The sequence below is a fragment of the Trachurus japonicus genome, chromosome 24 (genome assembly GCF_045865225.1).
Source record: "Trachurus japonicus isolate A0001 chromosome 24, Traja_1.0".
NCBI lineage: Eukaryota > Metazoa > Chordata > Actinopteri > Carangiformes > Carangidae > Trachurus > Trachurus japonicus.
Window position 1 is genome coordinate 7,379,066 of NC_140930.1, and position 26,028 is coordinate 7,405,093.

Consider the following 26,028-nt stretch of genomic DNA (forward strand, 5'->3'; position numbering starts at 1 on the left):
ACTTCTTCTCCGACACTAACGTTCACTAACAACACGTCTTAGTGAGTGAGGTCGTTTGATTCGTCTCACAGTAACGCTCCAGAGGGGAGGAGCAGGGTGCAACTGCAAGCACACAGCACAGGCAGGCACACACACACGCACACACACACACACAGATACACGCACAGACACACACATCATGCAACGACAACGACGACAACATGCAACAGCAGCATCCAGAAAAAAAGAGAAGTTCCCACTGAGCAGGAGCAGCAGGAGGATAAATCAAACGCACCTGAAGCGGAGCAGCATCCCAACACAAACCCAGTGACACACGGTGACACACAAAACAAAACAAAACAAACAAACAGACAAACAGACAAACAGACCCTCTCTTGGTTAAAGAGTCAGTTCAGCCACTTTACAAAACACCTTCAGTGGAATCTGTCCATGCAGAAACTGAAAGAGACGTCTGTCTCCACCCGACCGGAGACAGAGACGCCGCTGTGTTTGTTTTACTCGCAGAAAGAAAAAAAGGCGTCTCTAAAACAAAGACAAACAAAAACGAGACATCTGCAATAATTATAGCAACACTGATTTTAATTAAAAGTGTTAAGTACCCAGTGTTACTATGGTCATATATTGATTTGAAGGCATTATCTATGTTTTCTGATGCTTATTTTAAGTTAAATTTATGAATTTTTATTAAAATATCAATTTTATGTATTTCTAATTTATTAATGCATAAATAATTGGTAATTCTTTTATGCATAAATAACATAGACTGTAAAAAGAATGGACGTAGCGTCCGTGACGTCACCCATTGGTTTTGGGGAGTCGTTTTTGTGACTCAAATATGGCGGCCTGAACAGCGCCATGTTGGATTGGCCGGCCGAGAGCCCGCCCACTGGCCTCGAAGCAGCCTGTCCACGGAGCTGCTCGGACCTGTCACTCAACGTTTCCGCGCCCTAATTGGTCAGAGTTTTAACCTAATAACAGTAAAACGGTAGAGTTAAAAAAAAATTCACCCCCCTCAGAGTGTGTGCGGGGGTAGAAACTATCGATTGAGAAAAAAAAACGTTCTGACACCAGGCTTTTAACATGTTTACTGAGGATGTAAAGTGGGTGATTTTAACATGGGGGTCTATGGGGAATGCTCCCTTCTGACACCAGCCCCCAGAGGAAGCCGGGGGGATTGCAGTTTTTTGAACCCGGAAGTGAGCTTCACTTCTCAGACCGACAACTGCCCCCTTGATAAATAATTGGTTACTTCTTATATATACGATATTTTTCTGATTTGATTTGATGAATAATCTTTTATTCACGAAATTATAGTGCTATATTACAACTTGTACATGATTAGGAGGCGAGTGCTCGGCCTGTGTGTGAATTAACTGAACCTTTGCTGTGTAAAAGACTAAAGATACATATTTTGTCGACATCTGGAACCAGGATGACCTGCATGGTGAGACTACACTTTAATTAAAGGGATACTTCACCCAAAATTGATAATTCACCAATTATTACTATGAAACATCCAAATACTTCCATACTGCTCGTCTGTATGGAGGTATTTGGATGTTTCATAGTGTGTGTTTTGGACGATTCAAAAGTGAACTCTATCCGCCGCCATTATATGAAAAAACCTGTTGCCAGCCGGACCCCCCCTGGAACTCCTAAAGCGTTTTGATGACTCTGAAAGTTCTCCAAACCCTTCCTTGGCATGACGGTGAGTAGATGATTGGTGAAGTATCGATGTTGGGTGAGGTATCCCTTTAAAATAAGTGAGAAAACCCTTTTTTGTTTGTGTGTGTATTCCTGGTGAACAGACTCTTTAACAGACGAACACAAAGAGGCGCAGCTTGTCACACACAGATGGATGATGGATTCATAGACACCACACAACATGATGATGAAGATGTAGCGCCGGGACACCCCCCACCACCTCCCACCACCCCAACCCCCCCGTCCTCCAGTGATGGATTCAGCCACATGCAGCAGGCGCCACCTCAGTATTCACTCAAAACACGACCGCTGACGACTTCAGTTTCCTGTGGTTTTTTTTGTTGTTTTTTTTATTATTATTTGGGAGACGCCATGTTTTTAATCACCCTCGACCCCCCCTCCCCTCCTATCATGGAGGTACATTTGTGTCTTTATTATTCAAACAAAAGAAAAGTTCATTTAAACAAAAAAGATATTTTCAATCAAAACAAACTTCACTTCAATCAAAAGCAAAACATTTCAATAAAAAAAAAAAAATTTGAGACCCCAAAAATTGCATTCGAGCACTTTTTTTCTTTGATTGAAAAGGTTTTTTTTTTTTTGATTGAGGTGAGTTGTTATTTGATTGAAAATATTTTTTTTGAGATTTAAGTTATCTTATTTGTATTTAAGCTATATTATGGGTAGGATATTTGTCTCTTTATTATTCAATCAAAAAAAAAAGTTGATTAAACAACTCACTTCAATCAAAAGAAACTTTCAAAGAAAAAAAGGGTTCAAATGCAATTTTGTGGGTCTCATATGTTTTTGCATTCAAATCCTTTTTTTCTTTGATTTAAATGTTTTGCTTTTGAATGAAGTGAAGTTTGTTTGTGATTAAAAATATATTTTTTGTTTAAATTATCTTTTCTTTTGATTGAATAATAAAGACACAAATGTACCTCCATACCCCCCCTCCCCATTAGTTGTTTTGAGTGGACACAGAGATGGACGGCTCCCCCAGCCAAACAACAACACCAACAACAAGCATCACCCAGGACGGCCTCTCCATGACGACTGCAGCTAATGCCTCCAATAGAACCCCCCCAATACAACCCCAACCACCCCCCACTGATGAAACAACGACAGTTAAGTCCAAGATGGGTGAGGAGGGGGTGGGGGGTTGGGGGGGAGACAGATAAGAAACAACGGGCAGGTGCTGCAGCCCAGACAGAAAAAACAGGAAGTGATGTAAAGGGCAGGGAGAGGAAACTCGTCATCAACAGGAAGAACATACCAAGTCTAGAACAGAGATAGCTGGGACAGCAGTCTGCTGCTGAAGAAGAGGAGGAAGAAGAGAATAAAGAGTGAGAGAAGGAGGGGAGGGAGGGAGGGAGGAGAGGGAGATACCCAGATACTGAAAAGGAAGCTATGAAGGAGATTTAAAATATATATGTAAACTGTCATAAAGGAGGAGGGAGGGAGTCAAATAGAAATAAGAAAAGGGAGAGGGAGGACAAACAGTAAAGTGAAAACATTGTTTTTCTCCACTGAGCTGAAGATGAGCGGCTCCAAACCAAACGGCACAGAGTTTAACTCAGACTGGAGAGTGATTCATCTCACTTTTAATTAGTGGAGAAAAAAAACAGAAGGTAAAATAAATAAAAAATAAATCCCTATAGTCATAGCAGTAGGTTGGTTTCCTTTAATTGTCGGTGCAAGCTATTTTTAGAATGGCGGAGCAGAGCCGCGAGCTGCTCAGAGCTACGCTACGGAGGCTCATGGGATTTCTTGGTTTCCCTCATCAAACTCATCAAATACACAATCCAACAACTCCACAACGCTCTGGTGGACAAGTTGTGACCTGCACATTCACCACGCTATGAGAGTGTTGTTTTAGAGGTAAATTCATGTAAAACCGCTGACGCACGTTCCCGTTGGGGTCAGTTTTGCAGCAAGCAGTCTCTGCATTTACCTCTAAAACAACTCGGTCTCGTAAGGTTCTGTTATTATCTCATAGCGTGGTGAATGTGCAGGTCACAACTTGTCCACCAGAGCGTTTTGGAGTTGTTGGATTGTGTATTTCTAATCTAACAATCCAACGAACCTACTCCTCAAACTATAGGGATTATGGCAAAGGGCCAATTTGCCAAAATGTTGAACTATCCCTTTAATGGTTTAATTTTATTTTACTATATAATTATTTCAAATTAGACGTTTTTATTTACTCAAATAAGTCGTCTAAGGTGAGGAGTGAATTTACTGTTTCTTTTAAAAACACATTTATTCAAGAAAATGTGGATCCTCGACATCATATAAACTAAAATAATAATAATAAAACAGCTGAATTTTGGTCCAAATTTTCAGTTATTTGAGTCACCAGAACTAACTGTCATGACTTGACCTTGGGTTTGTAGGAGGATTTATTCTGTATTTATAAACGGAGTGTGTTCAGGGTCGCTATAAATAAACTTGACCTCCTCCTCCTCTTCATAGTTTCATTATAAAAAGAATAAACATTCATGTATCACTTGGGTGTTAAAAACTGAAAAAGTACTGCACGTATGTATGAATCATTTCAGACCACCTACGTCAACCACACCCTTCACACTCTCAACGCCAACACAGCTGCCAAACAGCTGGATCCAGACACGACTCACCGCACTTTAACACGCTAACATGAAAAATGCTGCATTCGATTAAAAAAAGAAAAGAAAAGAAAGAGTAAACCACTTTTTTACTTTGACACCCATGATGAATACGTTATTATTGATCATGTATAAACTACTGATTGACTACTGAATGAATAAATAAATAAATAAATCGTAGAAACAGGACCAGTGCTCGTGGTTTTTGCAGATGCTGAATAAAAGTTACAATAAAATCAACGTTTTTACTATTTAATCCCATCGTCAGCTCGGCTCAGATATTGATTATTGTGTTGATATTGTATTGTGATCAATACTGTGCTGGAGAAAAAGTAAAAAAAAAAAAAAAAAAAAAAAAAACGTGTTTAGAGCAAGAAAAAAAATAAAAAGGAGAGAAAAAACCAAATCCTGACACGTCTCTCTCTCCACAAACTTCATCACGGGGTCGTTTCTGTGTGATGATGACGTCCTTGTCATCCTGCCCCCCCTCACCCTCTCCCCTCCCTCCCCGCCCCTGCACGAACCTCCAGCCAATCAGATTTAAGCAGCTCAGCATGGCAAAGCGATGACAGAAGCATGTTGCAGATGCACATTGCAGGACATTCATAAAAGTGGGAGCGCTGCCAGGAGGAAGGAACACGCTTCTCCTTGTAGCGTTTGAAAAGGCGGCTCGACTCCTCCCCTCCTCCCCCTCTTCTCTTCTCCTCCCCTCCTTCACCTCCTCCTCCCCCACTTTCCTGTGACTTCCTGTGTCCTGCCCTTCCTCGTGCACTGATGGACAGTCTCACTCTAACGACAGAGGTCAGAGTGGCTTTACATTCGACTTCCTCTTCCTCCCACACTCGTTGCTTCCTCCCCATGTTTTAAAAGAATAGTTCACCCAAAATTCAAATTGCACTCATTATCTACTCACCCTCATGTCGACTAAGGGCTGGGAGAAGTTTCAGAGTCCTCCGTGGCTTCTCTGAGTTATAGGGGACTCTCGGCGTAGCAGTGCATGTCCATATGACGGTTGCAAATTGATACCAACTGTCTTCGTAACAAAAAGACACACCAGAAAACATCCAAATACCTCCATAGTGCTCGTATGTAGTAGTATGTAGTAATCGCACTGACGCCGGCGCAAATCTCGCGAGATTTGGACGGACCAGGAAGAGGAGCTTCAAGAAGCTTCCGTTACAAACAAGTTTGAAATATAGACTTATTTAATGTTTTTCGGAACAATTTCGCATTTCGGGGCTTCAATACGAGACGGACGTTACATACGAGCAGCATGGAGGCATTTGGATGTTTTTTGGTGTGTCTTTTTGTTACGAAGACAGTTGGTATCCATTTGCAACCGTTATATGGACATGCACTGCTATGCCGAGACCCCCTGTAACTCAGAGAAGCCACGGAGGACTCTGAAACTTCTCCCAGCCCTTAGTCCACATGAGGGTGAGTAGATGATGAGTGAAATTTCAATTTTGAGTGAAATATTCCTTTAGTTCACGCTCCCTCCCTCCTTCCCTCCCTCCCCCTTTCCTTTCCTTTCCTTTCCCCTCCCCTCCCCTCCCTCTCGTCTCACCCTGGCTCTCTTCTCGGCCTCCAGCCTCTGCATGATCATCATCGTGTCCACGTCCTCGTCGTCCTCCTCCTCCTCGTCCTCGTCGCTCTGCTTCGACTCCTGCAGCCGTTTCTGGAACTGCCACTCCAGCATCAGCTTCCTGAGACGGTCGCTCTCCTCCGCCGTTCGCTCCGGCTTCGCCTGCAAAAAAAAAAAAAAAAAACCCAAAGAAAACCCCAAAAATGAGCCGTCAGAGCTGTAACTAACCGGTCGTTATGGTCTCAACATCAGCTTCTAGATTATCATCACATAGATTTATCTGTTTATCATCAGAGCTGCAGGTTAATTTCTTTTTTTTTCTCACTTTGCAGATTATTTTGTTGATAAAATGTTAGAAAATGGTTTCACAAAGGTCAAAGTGTCGTCTTCAAATTAGGTTTTTTCTCTGTCCAACAAGCCAAAACCAATTTATAATGACATGAAACAGAGAAATGGTGACATTGGTGCAGGAAAATGTTGAGCATTTTTATTTTCTTCAAGGATTTGATTGGAAGAATTGTGGCAAAAATATAGAAAAATCTGTATATCAACTATGTTTTTCAGCTTTAAACTCTATTCAACGTCTAAAAAAGTTGAAATTTTAAAGAATCTCAGACACTTTAAGAATTTTTAGACCAAATAAGTGTTGAAAAAGGCCAGAAATGACTAGTTCCTTTGAATTCACACTGCACAATTATAACAATTTGCACAATAACTTTTCTGTATTCTGTGTATGTCTATCTTTATTATATTGTATATAACCCCGAAATTGTGTATAGTATATGCATATTTTTTGCACTACAATATATATTTTTTTACAAATAAAGTAATTAGGGCCCGAGCGGCGACTGCAAGTCGCCAGCGAAAGCCCTATTGTAATTGCTATGTTTATTATTATATTCTCCCTAAAATCGCATTTTGGGGGCCTCAACATGCCCCAAAACGCGTGAATTTTGGCATGCACATCAGGCCTCGCGAAAAATTTGATATTTTAAAGTCGTTGGAAATGGGCGTGGCCAAATGGCTGAATAGCGCCCCCTACAAAACACGTGTCAATGGCATCGCCATCGTCCTTACTTTGTCATACACACACAAAATTCGGTACACATATGTATTATACCCAGATATACAAAAAAGCCTCTTGACCTCATGACCTCAACACAACAGGAAGTCGGCCATTTTGGTTTTGATTTTTCCCGCCTAAAATTAACTCCTCCCAGAGCGTTCGCCCGATCAAGTTCAAATTAGGTACACCACATCTCCAGACCTAGCTGAGCTTATCTTGTGCTCCGTGAGTCCGTAGGTCAAAGGGCGTGGCTGCCAGCGCTCAATTCACTTTGGCGTGCTCGCCATGTCCATACGAGTGGCTCTCACGCCCACATACTTCATCCAATCAACTTCAAACTTGCTGGACATGATGATGGCTCCGCCCTGAACGTCCCGATATATTAACTTCCCACGTAACTCATAGCGCCCCCCCGGTGGTAACAGGAAGTGTACTAAAATTTGGAAAATGTACATACTTTGCCCCATCAACTTCATTCCACTTCTACAACATGCAGAACCAGTTGGTGAAGCTACATTATGAACGCTGTGAAGCTACGAGTAATGGCGTCCGTGTGGCGACGCGGCGACCATTCCTCGCCATGACAATACGTTTGCCCTTTGGATGGCTTTATTGAACTCGTATCAACATGAAAATTGGTACACAGGTCCAGGGTCACGACCTCAACGTTTCCATATGCTGGTAGGTGATCTCACTCATTTGCCCCCTAGTGGAAACAGGAAGTGGCATATTTTACATCAACATTGTCCGATTTCCACGAAACTTCACATGTGTGATGAGGGACTGACCCTGAACACACCTGCACGCATCCCATTACTGCCCCCTGGTGGACGAACCTTTAACTGCTCATAATTCCTTCATGCTTTGTCCGATTCACTCCAAACTTCACATGAGTGATGAGGGGCCGCCCCTGAACGCACCCACCCACAACTGCTTAGCGCCACCTGGTGGATGAACGAAGCATTGCAGCCCCGACATGCCTCAGGCCCCGCGGTGGCATGGGCGAGCGAGGGCCCGTCATCGCCACTTGCGGCTTTAATTAGTGTGACTGCTGAAGCAGTCACACTATTGTTCTTCTGTTTGGCCATTTTCTTCCGCCTTTTTACGGTCTTCTTCTAGTCCTTCATACTTTGTGCTATTTCAACAATTCATATATCAAAACGTGCAGCTTTTTTTGAACTTTATCGGCATTACTTTTCTCTTTTTAACTATTTATACTTTTTAAAATATTTAACTTTTTCACAAAAAATCTCACATTCATCAAAGTCTCAACCTCTCTTCTTCACAACTCCACTGTAGTGTAGGGGTTAGGGTAGATGCCTGCCAACCCTAAGGTCACTGGTTCGAATCCAAGGGAAGAACTCTTGTTATGTTATGTTGAATTCTGCTCTCCTCCCCCGCCTTCAATTGGTTACAGGTGTTTGTTATCTCCTTGATTACTCATACCAGTTTGCAGCACATCATCACATTACAATGAATGACAACAGTTTTGAAAGCAGTGTGCTCTCTGTAGCCGAGTGGCAGAGTAAAGGTTTAGTGATCATATGATCATGGGTTCGATTCCTGCCTCAGTCTTTTCACTTCATTGCTTGACTTTTGATTCCAATTATTCAGCTGTCATTGGACAGTCTTTGATTCCTCATAGTATAAAGCTCATTGTAACTCAGGTTCTCTGTGGCCATATGGTTAGTGCTCAGCCTGAAATTCACAGACATTTTCATTCTAAGTCATTCAAGCTTGACTCTCAAGCTTTCTTGATGTTGACAGTGTGCAGATCATTAACAGACAACAGTCTCTGCAACTGTGTGTGCACTGTGGCCTCAGCCCAATGCTGAGAGTTCTCCACAACTCTGTCTGTAGTCCAGTTGGTAAGATGGCCGTTTGCCAAACCCAAGGTCACTAGTTCGAATCCAGGCTGAGCAATCTTGTTATGTGATGTTGAATTCTGCTCCCCTCCCCCACCCTCAATTGGTTACAGGTGTTCGTTAAGAGACGCATTAATTGCTTCTGCCACCGTTTGCAGCACATCATCACATTACAATGGCAACATGCTTATGTGTGTGCTCTCTGTGGCGAAGTGGCAGAGTAAAGGTTTATTGATCATGAGGTCATGGGTTCGATTCCTTACTTTTTTTTTTAAGCAGAAGCCAGTGATCCTCTTATCAAAGGTTTTCTTTACCCCTCATATACTGTCTCTGTCTGTAGCCTAGTGGTTAGCTTGCTGGTCTGGAGACCTGAAGGTTGCTGGTTCAAATCTTGCCTCAACAACAATTATAGTGAATTATTTTCCCAGTCGTCCTCTGTTGACTTCTGATAACTTGCTTCATGTTGAAACTGCTGCTCTCAGCCTGAAATTCACAGAAATTTTCATTCTAAGTCATTCAAGCTTGACTCTCAAGCTTTCTTGATGTTGACAGTGTGCAGATCATTAACAGACAACAGTCTCTGCAACTGTGTGTGCACTGTGGCCTAGAGGCAGAGTGGAAGTCTAATGACCATGAGGTTGTGGGTTCGATTCCGACCTTGGTCAAACATTTGTATGGTGATCACTGCTTGCACTATTTGCTAATTCTGCAACAGCGTTCAGTTGCTATCAGCAGTCACACCATTTCCATTCTTGGAAATGCTTTTTCTAGTTATTATTATTATTATTATTTTGGCGCCCACCTGCAGCTCCTGGATCTCCTTGTCCAGCAGGTCGACGATGTGAAGCTGCTGCTGCTTCTCGGCCTTCTCGCGGGCGTCTCTCTTCCAGGGGTCGGGAGACAGACTGTCGCTGGACGTCAGCTCCTCCTTGCTGATGGTGATGTACTGAAGGTCTCGCCTCTCGATGGTCCGCGGCTGCTGCTGCGGGAGGAGCTCCCTGATCACCGTGTCCATACCTGCAATGACCAATGAATCAACCAACAACCAACCAACCACGGGTCAGTTACGACTGAAACCAGAACACAGAAACAGTCCAGAGTGGTGCTGCACGATTTGACAAAAATATGCAATTGTGGTTACGATATTGTAAATGGTGTCATGAGTCTACTTGCTTTATTATGGAGGTTTTTACAGTACTGTTTTCCACATAACTTAATAAAATAAAACTCATCAAAAACAATCCAACAACTCCAAAACGCTCTGGTGGACAAGTTGTGACCTGCACATTCACCACGCTATGAGATAATAACAGAACGTTACCAGACAGAGTTGTTTTAGAGGCAAATTCATGCAAAACCGCTGATGCGCGTTCCCGTCGGGGGCAGTTTTTCATCAAGCAGTCTCTGAATTTGCCTCTAAAACAACTCTGTCTGGTAACGTTCTGTTATTATCTCATAGCGTGGTGAATGTGCAGCTCACAACTTGTCCACCAGAGCGTTGTGGAGTTGTTGGATTGTGTATTTGATGAGTTTGATGAGGGAAACCAAGAAATCCCATTAGCCTCCGTAGCGTAGCTCTGAGCAGCTCGCGGCACACACATGTATGCACTTATTTACATTAAATCGCGGCCTTTAGTGTGACATAGCGATTGCGATCAGATTAATCGTGCAGCACTACTCCAGAGGAACGTTTTGTTGTTGTTTTACCGGGCGGGTTGCCGCCGCTGCCGGGCGGAGGGACGGCCGACCGCGGCAGACTGGCCAGCTTCTCCGGTCGGGATGGGGGCAGCTGAGGCTGCGGGGGCTGGTAGGGCTGGGGAGGGGGCACCGAGGCCATGGGGGGCTGGTGGTGAGGAGGGGGCATGGATCCTCCGTTGTTGTGAGGTTGGACGGGCATGACGGGGTTGGCCCGGATCTGACCCAACTTCCTCTCCTGCTCCCTCCTCTTCCTCTCCCTGGGAAATCATCATCATCATCATCATCAGTTTTAGTAGCATCGTTAGCATCAATATCAAGTGTTAGCTTTTATTATTAATAAAAATAATAATAGCTTTTATTTATATAGCGCCTTTCATACAAAAAATGCATCCCAAGGTGCTTAAACAAAACAACATCAAACAACTAGAAAAAGAGGCATTTCCAGCAGGAAGTGCGTGTGAATGCTGAAAGCAGCTGAACGCTATTGCTGAATGAGCTGAAGAAGTTGTTGAAACAATGCTGAGTCAGATGAAGAAACTGCTGAGGAAATGTTGAAAAGGCTAAAGCTAAAACATAAAACTTGAAGGCTGAGAGATGAATGTCTTTCTATTGGTGAAAGAAAGAAAGAAAGAAAGAAAGAAAGAAAGAAAGAAAGAAAGAAAGAAAGAAAGAAAGAAAGAGAAAGGGAGTAGAAGAAAGAAGAACAAGAGAGAAAAAGAGACAGAGAGGGTGATGATAGATAGAAAGTAGTAGAAAGAAAGAAGTAAAAAGCCAGAGAGAAATAGAAAGAAAGAAAGAAAAAGAGGGGTAGAAATAAAGAAAGAGAGAAGTAAAAAGACAGAGAAAGGGGGTAGAAGAAAGAAAGAAAGAAAGAAGAAAAAGAGAGAAAAAGAGACAGAGAGGGGTATGATAGATAAAAAGAGGTGTAGACAGAAAGAAAGAAAGAAAGAAAGAAAGAAGTAAAAAGACAGAGAAAGGTGGTAGAAAGACAGAAAGAAGTAAAAAGACAGAAAGGGGGTAGAAGAAAGAAAGAAGACAAAAAGAAGAGAGAAAAAAACAGAGAGAGGGGGTGATAGAAAGAGGTAGATAGATAGAGATAGAGTGGGGTAGAAAAAAGAAAGAAAGAAATAAGTAAAAGACAGAGAAAGAGGGTAGAAAGAAAGTAGGGAGTACAAAGACAGAGAAGGGGGAGATAGATAGATAGATAGATAGATAGATAGATAGATAGATAGATAGATAGATAGATAGATAGATAGATAGATAGATAGATAGATAGATAGATAGATAGATAGATAGATAGATAGATAGATAGATAGATAGATAGATAGATAGATAGATAGATAGACTGCTCAAAAAAATAAAGGAAACACTTAAACAACACAATGTATATCACACTCGTGTGAAATCAACCTGGGATGATAATTTTGATTATGTTATGTTGTTCTCAACACACTATATATTGAATAATGATTTTAAACTGCAATATTTCATTAATTGAGATCTAAGATGTGTTGTTTAAGTGTTCCCTTTATTTTTTTGAGCAGTGTAGATAGATAGATAGATTATTTTATTCATTTAGGGATCTTTACGATCTATTATTAATTGTGGCGTTTAATCCCGTGGTTAATAGAGAAAACAAGTCATTGTGACATCTCTATTAGCTATAATAATAACAACAACAACAACAACAACAACAACAACAACAGAAAAAGACGGCGTACCTCTCCTCCTCCAGCCGAGCCTTCTCCTTCTCATACCAGCGCTGCTGCTCCTCCCGTTTCTTGCGGTCGGCCGCCTGCTGAGCGGCGGCGGGCGTGACGGCTGCGGGCGGCGGCGGCAGCGGCAGCTCGGGCTGGGGGTCGTAGGGGTCGTAGGGGTCGTAGGTCTCCGGGTACGGCGCCGGCGGGGGAGGAGGGGGAGGGGGCAGGTCGGAGCGCGACGGCGTCTGGGCCGAGTGCGGCGGCGGCACGGCGTGCGGCGCGTGCGGGGCGTTGGGCGTCTTCCACCGGCCCGGCCCGGTCTTCTGGTTCTGGGTCTTGTTGGAGGAGGAGGAGGAGGCGGAGAAGTTGAGGTGCTCCTGGCTGGACGTGGACGACTCCAAGGAGGACGAGACCTGAGGCTGAGGAGCCCAGAGGTCCGGACCGCCGACACCTGAAGGGGGAGACGAGGAGGAGACGCCGTCAGGTTAGAGAACGGAGAACAGGTGCATTAACCCTCAGAGGCCGAACGTATGCCTTGCACAACGTCGCAAATTAGCGTTGTGACCAAGGGGGCAGTTGTCGGTCTGAGAAGCGAAGCTCACTTCTGCGTTCAAAAAACTGCAATCCCCTCGGCTTCCTCTGGGGGCTGGTGTCAGAAGGGAGCATTCTCCATAGACCCCCATGTTAAAATCGCCGACTTTACATCCTCAATAAACATGATCAAAGCCTGGTGTCAGAACGTTTTTTTGGTCTCAATCGATAGTTTCTACCCCCGCACACACTCTGAGGGGGGTGAATTTTTTTTTAACTCTACCGTTTTACTGTTATTAGGTTAAAATTCTGGCCAATTAGGGCGCGGAAACGTTGAGTGACAGGTCCGAGCAGCTCCGTGGACAGCTGCTTCGAGGCCAGTGGGCGGGTTCTCGGCCGGCCAATCCAACATGGCGCTGTTCAGGCCGCCATATTGGAGTCACAAAAACGACTCCCCAAAACCAATGGGTGACGTCACGGATGCTACGTCCATTCTTTTTACAGTCTATGGTTGTGATGTTCGGGGTTGTAAACATGTTGATAAAACAAACAATTTTGTTGTTGTTGTGTGCAACGTAGAGCTCCAGCTTCAAATTTACGAGCTCAGTTTTTTTGAGTTGGTAAAACATTAAGTGTGTTATGTTAGATAACAGATTTGGTTGGAATGCCCTTTAGCGGACGTGGTACGTAATAATAATTTGTTATAGGTGAATATAATGAGCTAAAGAAAAAACAAACATTAAAAATTTGAATATAATTTGACTTTTTAACATATACGAAGCATTAGAAATTTAAATCTGATTTGGGGGTAAGATTGACAGCCCTAGAATACAGTATATTAATAGAATAATAGATAAGTGTAAAAGAAAATGAAATTTTGTAAAATCTCTTATTGAGCATAAATTCTATCTTTTACCAAATGTCTCAAATGTGAGATAAAAAAAGCTGAATATTGACATCACATTACATATCAAGCTTCATGAGATATGTGTAAATGAGAAATTAGCATAATATTTCTATAATGTACTTGTGATGTCACTGTGTCTGTGCTGTTTGAAAGGTTAAAAAACAGGTTTTTATACAGAGCTCGAGTAGTTAAACCCCTTTTCCACGACGTAAAATGTCCGTTGTGTAAATGCCTCCTCCTCCTCCTCCTCTCACCTCCTGGCGGACCCCTCTGGTAGTCCAGGTCTCTGTGTTGGTAGTCCAGGTCCCGGTGCTGGTAGTCCTGCTGGTAGAGCGGCTGCATGTCTGGCCTCAGGCCTCCGGGTGGAGGGTACAGCTCCTCCTGGGAGTGGTTCACCCGCTACCAGGCGAGACGGAGGCGAGGAATAAAGGACGGAGAGCGAGATTTAGAGAAAGATGGAGGTGAGGAGGTGAAAAGATGGAGAAGCAGTGAGTTTTAACCTTTACAGGATTGTTTTTGGTTTTCGATTCAAGAACAATTCCAGGTAAATTCAACCTGGGGCTCTAGTTTCCTAATATTTTAGGTCTAAAATATCAACTGAGAGGAACTAGAGTAAATCTGGTTATTGTTTATTTGGACGATAAAGACATAATGCATAATAAAGACATAATGCAGGGTTGCATGTCTTCTTGACTGTTGTGCCAGACTTTGTATTATAGCTCCAGTTACAAACATGTCGGCTTTCTTGAAGTGAACAAACTCCTTGGTGTTTGTCTGAAGCCATCTGACGTTTAGTTGTCTGTGTAAAAAAAAAGCAGTTTTGTCGGATGTAAACAGCCTAAGATCCGTCCGCTCCCATAATACGCTGCTGTGGCGATGTGGGGACAGAGATTAAAAAAGAAAATCTTCAGATTCGTTCTTTTAGACCTAAAATATTAGGAAACCAGAGCCTCAGGTTGAATTTGCCGGGAATCGTCCGTTAAAGTCTTTTAAACTGAGTACAGACCAACGAGTCGTGTACCTGCATGCTGTTGTGGATGTTGTCAACCACCGGGAGGCGCTCTCTGTCCTCCATGCCCTGCCAGTGCGGCGCCGGCCCCTGTCCGGGACCCACGACGCGGTCCGTGCTCTTGGAGGCCGGGATGGTGAAGTACTCCCTGGGGTAGGTCTGGGTGGGGATGGGGTACGCCTCTGGACGGGGAGGGGAGGGCTCATCCTGACAGGGGAGGGGGGAGGAGGGAGAAACAAAACAAAAACAAACAGATTTTGGGCGTAAACAAGCTGATTGAAAATTATTTCTCATCTCCGGTTCAGATATTTGAGCGTCGGCGATGTCGCTCGACATTCCTCACGGAGAGACGCCAGGGTTCAGTTACTCACGTCTGCGCAAAGGTTGCCGGTGGAGACGGAGGTGATCTTAGTGCCGGGTCCTCCGGGGTACACGGCCTTACTCGCTGGACTCTGGCCCTGATCTGGAGGAGGAGGAGGTGAAGAGGAGGAGAGACGACTGTTTTAGCAGATATATTTAACAACATGCAACGAATGAATTAGGGACAAACGAGTTCCTGTAATGAGCTGAAGTAGTTTTTCATCCAGTTTTTTTATTCCAGTTTCATTACAGCACAGGACAAATCAATCCCAAACTGGTGTAACTACTGTTTCTGATTCATTCGGCGGTAACATTTTAAAGGGATAGTTCAACATTTAGTCAGATCCTCCTCTCACCGTAATCCCTATAGTCGTAGCAGCAGGTTCATTACCTTTCATTATCGGTGCATGTTGTTTTGAGATCGGCGGGGCAGAGACGTGAGCTGCTCAGTGAACACAATGGAGGTGAACGGTACAGGTCCCCTGTCCCTCATCAAACTCATCAAATACACCAATTCCAATACCTGCACAACGCTCAGGTGGACAAGTTGTGACCTGCACATTCACCACGCTATGAGATAATCATGTATAATGATGTAACATTACGACACATGAAGCAAATCCTCTGAAATACTTGAGCTTTTGAAATCCCTCCGCCCAGCAGCCGTGTCTGGGATGTAGTTTCGGCTGCATTTGCCTCTAAAACAACTCTGTCTCGTAATGTTACATGATTATTTCAAGGTGTGGTGAATGTGCAGGTCACAACTTGTCCACCAGAGCGTTGTGGAGTTGTTGGATTGTGTATTTGATGAGTTTGATGAGGGACAGGGGATCTGTACCGACCGTTCACCTCCATTGTGTTCACTGAGCAGCTCACGACTCTGCCCCGCCGATCTCAAAACAACATGCACCGATCATTAAAGATGATGAACCTACTGCTACGACTATAGGGATTATGGTGAGAGGAGGATTTGCCAAAAATGTTGATCCCTATCCCTTTAAGTGTGTGTTATTATAACGTGGTAAATGTAATATCCAGAATTTAACAGGAAAGATGAACTGGTTGTTTCTGGATTTAAAACAATTTAAGACCTAAAAGAGATGAAAAGACTTACTGGCTACGTTGGGGCTGGAGCGGTGGTCGGCCCGGTTCTTGAGGAGCCGGTCTTCGCTGCTCATCTTCTTTGGTTCGGGGTAACAGTCCCAGCCGGCCTGCGGACTCTCCGGGGAGCCGTTCTGCACCGAGCTGTTGTACAACTCAAAGCCTTCGCTCTTTGGTCGCATCTTCCCGTTCTTCTCACGGCCTCGGTCCGAAGCTGGAGAGGGAGAGACACAAGCGGTGAGACTTTTATCTGCTAGAAAAAACCGACCCATATAGTATGTGTGTTTGTTGTGGTTCCTTTAATCAGGAGTTAATTTAGAGCTCTTTTGAATTTAATCTTTGTGTATTTTAAATGAAAGTTTGTTTGAGTTTCATTTTTAATTGTTTATTTCTTCTATAAATGTCAGGAAAAAAAAACAAAAAAAAAACGTGTTTAATCTTCGCAGAAGTCTTTAAAATGCGATTAGAGGTATCCGTTTATTATCATACAACCATCCCTAACGACTCTTTAATTGCTTTTCAATACTACTTTATGATTACACGATGATGTTTTTACAATCTCGTGTTGCTCCGTGTTGTCACGTCGCTCTCGGACCGTGGGAACCGGCTCTCTCTCCTGTTCACTTGTCCAAGTTTTTTTTTTTCTTCTTTCTTCTGAACATTAGGGTTTTTATTAAATAACGACCTGGTGTCCTTCGCACCGCCCGGTGGTTTCACTTTTTTTTTTTTTTTTCACTTCACTGTCTGGAACTCGCTGTGGTAGAGTCGAGGGGAGAATTTGGGAGCAACACCCACTCCGAGCGTCATCCTGGACCACAGAGCAGAGCCGGCCGGGCCAGAAGACTTCCTCGAGTCCGGGGTCACATTCCAGCAGACAAAGACCAGACGAGCAGTAAACTCTCAGTGTGTGTGTGTGTGTGTGTGAAAAGCTGCACACACACACACACTCAGACATCAGCACAGACACAGACAGACAGACAGAGGCTCTGGCTCTGGCCACAAACACTCATTATATCCTCCAGTCTGCAAAGCTGCTTTTTTACTGCTGCTCTGCTCAGAAGACAACAAGGACTCAGTGTCTGGACCAGTCTGTGTGTGTGTGTGTGTGTGTGTGTGTGTGTGTGTGTGTGTGTGTGTCTGTGTCTGTGTCTCCTCCATCATCATCATCAGCAAAATCACTGACATTAACTAATAGTGGAAACAACAATCGTCCATTCATCACAGCTCTGGAGCATAAAAGGCTGCAGCTTCTGGGAGCGAAGTGGCGTTTAATTTAGTAAAGAAAGATTTAGAGTTAAAATACAGATTTTACTTCCGTTATTCAGCATTAAAAAGGTGCAGCTAATGATTATTTTCATTATTAATTAAAGTCAATTCATCTATAGGGTCCTGAACGATGCCCTATAACGTCTAGTTTTATTTCTAATAATAATAATAATAACCATGAAAAAAAGAGAGAAAATCAGTTATTAAAAAGTTTTCTGTCTAATGAATATCCAACCAACAGCTCTGTATATGATTATTAAACTCTTGTCTATTCACACGACAAAGTGATAAACAGATGGATTAATATGATAAAAACAAGACAGAACTTAATCTAATCTGTGATATTTGCTGAACCAACACTGAGCAACGACAGAAAAACACAGAGTTCTTCCAAAATCAGGAGGAAAAGAATCAATAAAATGTAAAAAAGGATTCACTTTAAAAGACTAAATGAGTGTGTGTGTGTGTGTGTGTGTTGGCTCTCACCTCTCTGCATCATGGGGCTCGGCTGGTTGAGCAGCGTGGCCAGTCCGTGGTAAATGGCGCCTTGTTTGGCGACTTCCAGAGTCACGACTGAGCCCGTCCTCGTCATCAGCTCGGCCGCCCTGAGAGAGAGAGAGAGAGAGAGAAACATGAACTTGTGACTCATCTAAACAAGTTAATTAATTCTCTCGGTTGTGCAAGAAATTAACGATAAAACACCAGGTGAATATTTAAAATCCTCCTGTTTCAGTCTCTGTGAGGAAAAACAGTCGCTAGAAACACCACGATACGATGTTGTTATCACAATATTGCAATATTGTGATATGCTGAGTATTGTTATACCAAATATCACGATATACTATAGCAACATTTTCAGCTGCAAAAGATGCCAACAAACTTAAAGGAGAATTTCGGCCATTTTTGACCCCTAAACTGTAGTCGCTCGGCTCAGATAGCCTAACTCTGAAACGTCCTTGAATAATAATAATACTAATAATAATAATATAGGGATGTCACGATTACTTGTTTTCACAATTAATTGCGGTATTAAACACCACAATTAATTAATCGTAAAGATTTCTAAACACCGTCACTTTCCAAAAGAGATTATGTTGGAAACACAGAGGCAGATGTGGCACCAAAGTAAAGGTAAATGTAAGAAATACTGGTCCATTTACCTAACGTGACGTCCACTATATCTCTGACCGTTTATTAAAATCGCAACTCTGAGTCGTTATGTTGATTAAAAAACACAAATGACGACTCGACACGCTTCTGAAACGAGCGAGTTAAATAAACGAGGAGACCTTCAGTGTGACCCGGAGGCAGCGGAGGATTAAAGTCACCACCGTCGCTGCCAGAGACTCACTTCGCTCTAATTTGGGTACAATCCTGCTGCTGTGTCACACATACACACACACACACACACACACACGTTAGTTCCTGCAGCAGCCACATGTGCACTGAGCTTTAACCAAATCCTTTAAACAGACGAAGGGCAGATCACAGGAGGTAAACGAGCCGAGAGTCTGATTCACTTCGGTTTGATTTGATTGGACGTTAAATCCACAATTAGAGAAATCGCATACGTGAACTTCAACCTGCTGCACGTGTGTGTGTGTGTGTGTGTGTGTGTGTGTGTGTGTGTGTGTGTGTGTGTGATCAGCTGATCGACCTGCAGTCACACTGATTCACCCTCCTGTCGTCCTTCTGGGTCAAATTGACCCAATCTGTTCCCTTCCTCCATCCTTCCTTCTTTCCTTTCTTTCTCTCTTCCTTCTCTCCACAATCCTTTTTCCCTTCCTTCCTTTCGTCCTAACTTATTTTTCCTTCCTCTTTTCCTTCTTTTGATCCAATTGACCCTCCATCTTTCTTCCCTTCCTTCCTCCCTTCTTTCCCTTCCTCCTTCCTAGAACGAATATGTTCCCTCCCTCCATCTTTCTTTCCCTCCTTTTTTCCACAATCCTTCCTTCCTTCTTGACCCAATCTGTTCCCTCCCTCCCTCTATCTTTCCCTCCTTTTTTCCACAATCCTTCCCCCCCTTCCTTCCTTCCTTCTTGACCCAATCTGTTCCCTCCCTCCCTCTATCTTTCCTTCCTTTTTCCCTTCTTCCTTCCTAGAACGAATCTGTTCCCTCCCTCCATCTTTCTTTCCTTCCTTTTTCCCTTCCTTCTTTTCTCCCACCTTTCCCTTTGTCCTTCATTCCTTCTTTCCCTTTGTCCTTCCTGCTTTCCTTCCTTCCCTTCCTTCCTTGACCCAGGTGGACAACAGGAGGGTTAATGTAAATCCACTCTGACCTCGTCGAAGCTGAAATAACTAGATTAATGTGAGAGGGGCGTCGGCCGCTGCTGTTTCCAAAACAGCAGTGGAAACTCTTTTTTTAAAATTTTTTTTTTTACGAGGACGACTGGGACACGACCGAACCTCAGGATGTTTTTAGTTTTTTTTCCCCATGATGTTGTGGTGATCTGATGATGTCACCGCTGAGCCATAAATAAATTTACTTTTCAAAATAAGAGCTGGAAAATTAAGAGTTTCATTTGCATCACCACCTCACGGTCGTAAATATGTCTGTGGCGGTTTGGCAGCTGAACGTCGTTGTGATTCAACTGTGATGGTTTGAGTTTAATCTGAATTTGTCAGATGGGAATTTCCAGATTTCTAATCGTCAGATCCAGATCCAGAACCAGAGGTTGTTCAGTCGGTCTGATGTGTAGGAACATTGTACACTGTGTAGGAATTACTCCCATCTAGCGTTGCGGTTGTATATCACAAGCACCTCAACCGTATTTTTCATGCTGCATTCACGTGAAATTGGGCAGACGGCAGACGGACGACAAGTGGTCCGTCAGCACGAGGCAAAACAATACACATATTGTTTACCTGACCCACGTTTTACCGTCTTTCACTCCACTTCTGTGACTAAAATGACATCTGGTTTGTTAGCGACGGCCGTCTGCCCGACTGCAGGTGAATGCAGCATCAGTGTAACGCTCCATTCCTCCTCACTGCGTTACCGCGGTGACTCTTCACAGACGCCACCTCGACCTGAGCCGACAGCTCCGTCCGGTGTCTCCGCTGAGTTTCCGTGGTTTCCTACCGTCACGCTGCCACTGAACGTAAAAACATGGCGACGCGACGACATGGCAGCAGCACCGAGCTTACCCGCTCCATGGAGATATGAATGATATGAACGGCTCATTCAGAGCTGAAAGGAACACTTCAGTTTGTTGATGGGGGGGGGATTACTGATTAAAGCAGAAGTAAGTGGTCCGGTCGTTTTGGCTAATGCTGCGTTCCAGGCAGGCTTTTGAAATCGTAAATTACAGCTTCAAGTCACAACTTACGACTTTGTAGCGTTCCAGGCAACCCACTCGTGTTTTTCCGACCTGTTTTACCGGTGAAAGTCACTATAACGGCCACTCGTAACTTCCGACCGGTGAAATCGTACCAGATCGAACTGGTACCACTTCACGGTCGAAAAATACGAGTTTCCTTGAACGCACCATAACAGTCCTCGTCCCTACGTCACCACATTCACGGCGTCCCTTGGCTGCACACACAGCCCTGCATGCCGTTCTCTCTCCTCATTGGATAAAAACTGTAGGATACGATAAATGTTTTCTCCTCGGCTCAGAGCAGAGCAGAGGGACTGACAGACCCGTGTTTCAGACCAAACACTCTATGTAAGTGATTGCTGTCGGAAGATATAACTATTTAAGACTTATATTAACACAAATATATCACTTACTTCTGCTTTAATGAAAAACTGAAAGACTTTTGAACGAAATAATCGATTTTCGTGAATAGATAACAGGAGAAGTTACACAATGTCCCTTTAAAAACATGAAGCTGTGTGTTGTTGTTGTAGAAATTGTTGTAGTCGTTACCTCTCCTGTGACAGCCCCACCAGGCTCCGCCCATCAACGCTCAGCAGCTGGTCACCTGCTGCCAGTCGCCCGTCCTGTACACACATACACACACAGACAGAGAGAGAGAGAGAGAGAGAGAGAGAGAGAGAGAGAGAGAGAGAGAGAGAGAGAGGATGAGTCAGTGTTTACGCTCGTCTTCTTTCTCCTCCGTCAGTGTCTCTGTCTGTTCTCACCATGTCAGCTGCTCCTCCTTTGACAACCGACTTGATGTAGATCCCCAACTTCTCCTGACCAGCACCCTGAGAGGGGGAGGGGGATGAGAGGGAGGGAGAGAGTGAGAGAGGAGGGAAGGAGAGGGGGAGAGAGAGGAAAAGTGTAAGAAAGAGGGATAGAGTGAGAGAGAGGAGGGGGAAAGTTAGAGAGAGGAATAGTGTGAGGGAAAGAAATGATAGAGAATGGGGGGAAGGGACAGAGAGAGAGGAGAGAGAAAGAGGAGAAAGAGAGAGAAGAAAAAGAAAGAAAAAGAGAGAATAGACAGAGAAAAAGGAGAGACAACATAGAGAGAGAAAGAAAGAGAGAAAGAGAAGATGGAGAGAGAAGAGAAGAGAGAAAAGGAGAGAAGAGATAGAAGAGATAGAGACAAAGAGAAAGAAAAGATAGAAGAGAAGAGAGAAAAAGAGAGAGAGAAGATGGAGAGAGAGAAAAAGAGAGAAAAGATAGAAGAGAGAAAAAGAGAAAGAAAAGATAGAAGACAAGAGAGAAAAGAGAGAAGAGAAGAGAGAAAAAGAGAGAAAAGATAGAAGAGATAGAGAAAAAGAGAAAGAAAAGATAGAAGAGAAGAGAGAAAAAGAGAGAGAGAAGATGGAGAGAGAGAAAAAGAGAAAGAAAAGATAGAAGAGAAGAGAGAAAAGATAGAAGAGAAGAGAGAAAAAGAGAAAGAAAAGAGAAGAGAGAAAAATACAGAAAAGATAGAAGAGAAGAGAGAAAAAGAGAGAGAAGATGGAGAGAGAGAAAAAGAGAAAGAAAAGATAGAAGAGAAGAGAGAAAAAGAGAAAGAAAAGAGAAGAGAGAAAAATACAGAAAAGAGAGAAGAGATAGAGAAAAAGAGGGAGAGAGAAGAGAGAAAGGGAGAGATAGAGATGGAGGGATGGGGGCAGAGAAAAAAGAGATTTAATATTTCATGTTCAGCAGCACAAGGGGAAACATTACAACTCACAAACACTCACTCATCCATCCATGTAAACTTAAATGTAAAACACTTTTCACATCGTCATCCATTTATTACACTCTATGTGTGTAACCATGACGACGTCTCTCTCCTTATCTCATTCATAAATCCATGGTAGACGCAGCAACAGAGATCTGACTCCTCCAGGAATTTATTCAGGGTATATACAGGGATCTTGAAGTTAATTTTAAAACCTTTTTAAGACTTTTTCAAGACCTTCTCAATATTTTTCAACACCTCACCGCCGCTTCAAGCTGTAACCATTTACACTAGTGACACTTTTAACTGAACAGTTTTAGTTTGTGATAAAAACTATAGACCACTATGATACAACAGAATTCAAAATAGGCTGGGATAATAAATCAAAGGCAAAAAAACAAAACGACACATGGCATAAAATGAATAAATTCACACACTTTTACAATGTTTTTTAGGACTCAAACTCTTAGACAGCTAATTTAGACAAAATACCTTCAAAATTTAAGACTTTATAAAGTTGTGAAAAGACTTTTTAATACTTTTTAAGGGTCTTAATTTTCCCAAAATTGATTTATCACCTTTTAATACTTTTCAAGACCCCGCGGATACCCTGTTATTAAAAAAAAACACAAAAACACACACTTTTACACTCGGACCTGTCGACAAGGTCAATGACAACAAGACACACACACACACAAACACACATACACACTACACACTCTGTTTCCTGCTTTACACACTCGTTTTTCCTCCCTCCATCACCGTTTGCTGCCAAAACAATCAAATCTGCCGCTTTTTATTTATTTAATGTCAAAATAAAAAACTAAAAAAAACCCAAATCCTTTCTTTACGGAGCAACAAAGAGCCGAGACGCAGCAGAATCACTGTGTGTGTGTGTCTGTCTGTGCATGTGTGTTAGTGTGTGTGTGGTTTCTCTGTGAAGTGGTGAGTCGGTCCGCAGCGCTGGCGTGACATCAGACGCATCGCACGCTTTTCTCTCTCTCTCTGTCTCTCTCTCTCCACCATCTTGACATGTTTATCCTCGAGGAGTTTGTGCAACAGCAGAAAGAAGCTGAAACCAGACAAATATTTCAGAAATCCGTCTTTTTCCGCGTCTCTCTGCAGGAGGAAACTCGGAGCAGAACAAGACGACGACAGCAACAGCGACCGGTGGCTGTGTGATTACTTTCAGACTGGACTGTGAGTTTTAAAAGCAGCAGGTTTCTGAGAGGAACCAGAGCTGCGGAGCTTTGAAACTGTCTATAAAGTTTCTCTATAAAACTCCTGATTGCTTCGTCAGATCTGGCAACGCAGCGCAGGTGGAGGTTTAGTTTAGTTTTACACTCGCAGGTTAAACGGCTCCGACTGTTTTAACATCAGGAAGTTTATTTAGTCAGCTGCTGCTAACGAGAAGAACGACGGTTTTATATTTTCATCCTCTTAATGCACTGAAATGTTTTTATTATTAAAGAGTCACTTTGATGTTGAAAATAAAAACAGAGTCCGTCCCGTGTTTCAACCTGTAACTGAGGTTTTATGAGCAGACCTGGCATGTTAATGTTAATGGTATCAAAAGTTCAGGGTTTCTGCAGTGGACGGACGCCAAAACTTCAAAAGCCTCAAATAAAAAAGTGCTTTAATGTGTTTTTTCTGTCAGTGGATGAGACTGAAAACCAGCAGGAACAACTGTTGAACCCCAGATACAAAAATGCAACCGGGATGAGCAGCAGAAAACTGATCAAACAGATGGATTAATTAACTAAAAAATTACATTTTGTTTCACTTAAGATTAACCTTAACCTGGAAACCCTTTGATTTACAGGCTGTTAATTACGTGATAATGTCACGAAATAACGGTCAATGTAATAGTAATGTCATGTTTTTCATAAAGGCAAAAGATCACACATGCTTTTCATGAATTTTTCTCCACCAAGTCCTTGCAATTGACTGTTATTTCTGGGCTATTTCTATGCAATCAATCGTTATTTCTTGGCTATGCATCGCTATGAAATTGGCCGTTGTTTCTAGGCTATTTCTTGACATTATTACATAATTAATGGCCTGTAAATTAAAGGGTTAGCATTAAACTTCCTGTTTTCTTGTAATAATGACGACAACAGGTTGTGACTCTAGTTATCTAAAGATTCCCAGAGGAGTTTGCTTTTGGTTATAAAAGAGTCTCATATTAATGTGGATTGATCTGCATTACCCACACTTTCTATAAATACAGTACATCGTTTTGTCTTTATAATTATTTTGATATTATTTAGTGGTTGACTCGCCCAGAATTTCCTACTTTCAGTTTCCCGGTTTTCCTCATGGGAATAACGCCACCGGATTGCCAGTTGGCATCGTTTATGGTCAATACTACGACAGTATCTGATCGTCTTCAAACCTCCGACTTTCATTCTTGATTAATAAAAACATTCTTGCCAAATGTTTTCGCTTTCCTCCGTCTTGCACCGGTCGGTCCAAGAATTTCACCGTGCGCGCAGAGGCTCCTGGGAAATGTAGTGTGAAAACACTTCGCTTTCCGAAAGTCTTCGTAGTCACTTTAATCTAAAACATTTTTTAAAAAGCGGGATTAAAAAGACCTGCAGACACCCTGAGGACTGTTTCTAAGTAAAACCATGTACATCAATCATATGATCTTTGTTACTGAATGACCGCTCAAATTTCAAATTCTTATTCTTAAACTTAGAAGAAAAGAAGAAAAGTTCAAACCTCTATAATAAAAAAATTGATCAAACTGACCTCACTGTGATATAAAAATCTTAATTTGCAGCACAAAAGTCTTATTTTCACCTCGTTTTTCCAAGGACTCAGCTCCACAATAATAATAATAATAATAATAATAAACTTATTATGCCCCCTGTCGACTGTGCGTCGTGTTGATCGGCGACTTCCTGCAACAGGAAATAACTTCTCAATGAGCGGGAAAAAATAAAAATAAAGACAAAGTTCAAACAGGTTCAAACCGATCAGCTCTTTTTTGTAAATCACAATGAGCTTTGTGTGTGTCGCCCTCTTTTCTCCTCTCCATGAAACAAACACATTCTTGGGCTTTTTTCACACTGTGGCGCATATTTCTACCAAATGAAGTATGAAGTATCGTTTCCTGCATTACTTGCATTTTTTTTTATTGTTGTTGCCACGGCGGCGGTCGGACCGATCACTTACAATCACTGAACTGTTCCTAAAAGTTCGTCCACTGAGGCCTCGTTGAGTTTTGAGGTTTTTTCATCCATCTATTTTCTATTTATTAACGACGTGAATGGAGCAGAACAGAGACTCATTCTGCATCTGTCACCACATCCATCAAGGCCTTTTTAAAACTATTTGACCCACAATGCATCTGTGATAATGAGGCCTGGCTTCATGCAGGCACGAACTTCCTGCGAGTGACATTAAGAGAGGAGCAGTGAATCACTGTTGACGGCTTTATGTCTGTTGTACATTACACAGAGCGACGTTAAGGAGCCACAGCTTCATCATGAGAGATGGGGGGGGGGGTTTGGGGGGCAACGGAGGCGCCGCAGACACTAGAG

General features: G+C 42.8%; 1 protein-coding gene across 50 annotated transcripts in view; it reads right to left on the reverse strand.

The window, feature by feature from the left end:
- The window catches only part of afdna (afadin, adherens junction formation factor a), a 137,477-nt gene that overhangs the window by 14,942 nt on the left and 96,507 nt on the right, over window positions 1-26,028 (reverse strand). For 26 of the 50 annotated variants that reach the window (XR_015035166.1, XR_015035163.1, XR_015035165.1 and 23 more), the window contains 11 exons: window positions 21,507-21,572; window positions 21,292-21,365; window positions 17,906-18,024; window positions 16,167-16,367; window positions 15,064-15,155; window positions 14,705-14,899; window positions 13,938-14,082; window positions 12,267-12,696; window positions 10,555-10,802; window positions 9,650-9,864; window positions 5,899-6,078 (listed from right to left, as the gene is read on the reverse strand). Coding sequence is in view for 44 of the 50 variants with exons in the window: in XM_085770187.1 (XP_085626313.1) it covers window positions 5,899-6,078; window positions 9,650-9,864; window positions 10,555-10,802; window positions 12,267-12,696; window positions 13,938-14,082; window positions 14,705-14,899; window positions 15,064-15,155; window positions 16,167-16,367; window positions 17,906-18,024; window positions 21,292-21,365; window positions 21,507-21,572 (1,965 nt within the window). In the remaining 6 variants the exon portion in view is untranslated. Of the gene's footprint in view, window positions 1-2,980; window positions 3,020-5,898; window positions 6,079-9,649; window positions 9,865-10,554; window positions 10,803-12,266; window positions 12,697-13,937; window positions 14,083-14,704; window positions 14,900-15,063; window positions 15,156-16,166; window positions 16,368-17,905; window positions 18,025-21,291; window positions 21,366-21,506; window positions 21,573-26,028 lie in introns of all 50 variants that reach the window. The other 24 variants (XM_085770217.1, XM_085770196.1, XM_085770215.1 and 21 more) reach the window with 2 other exon arrangements.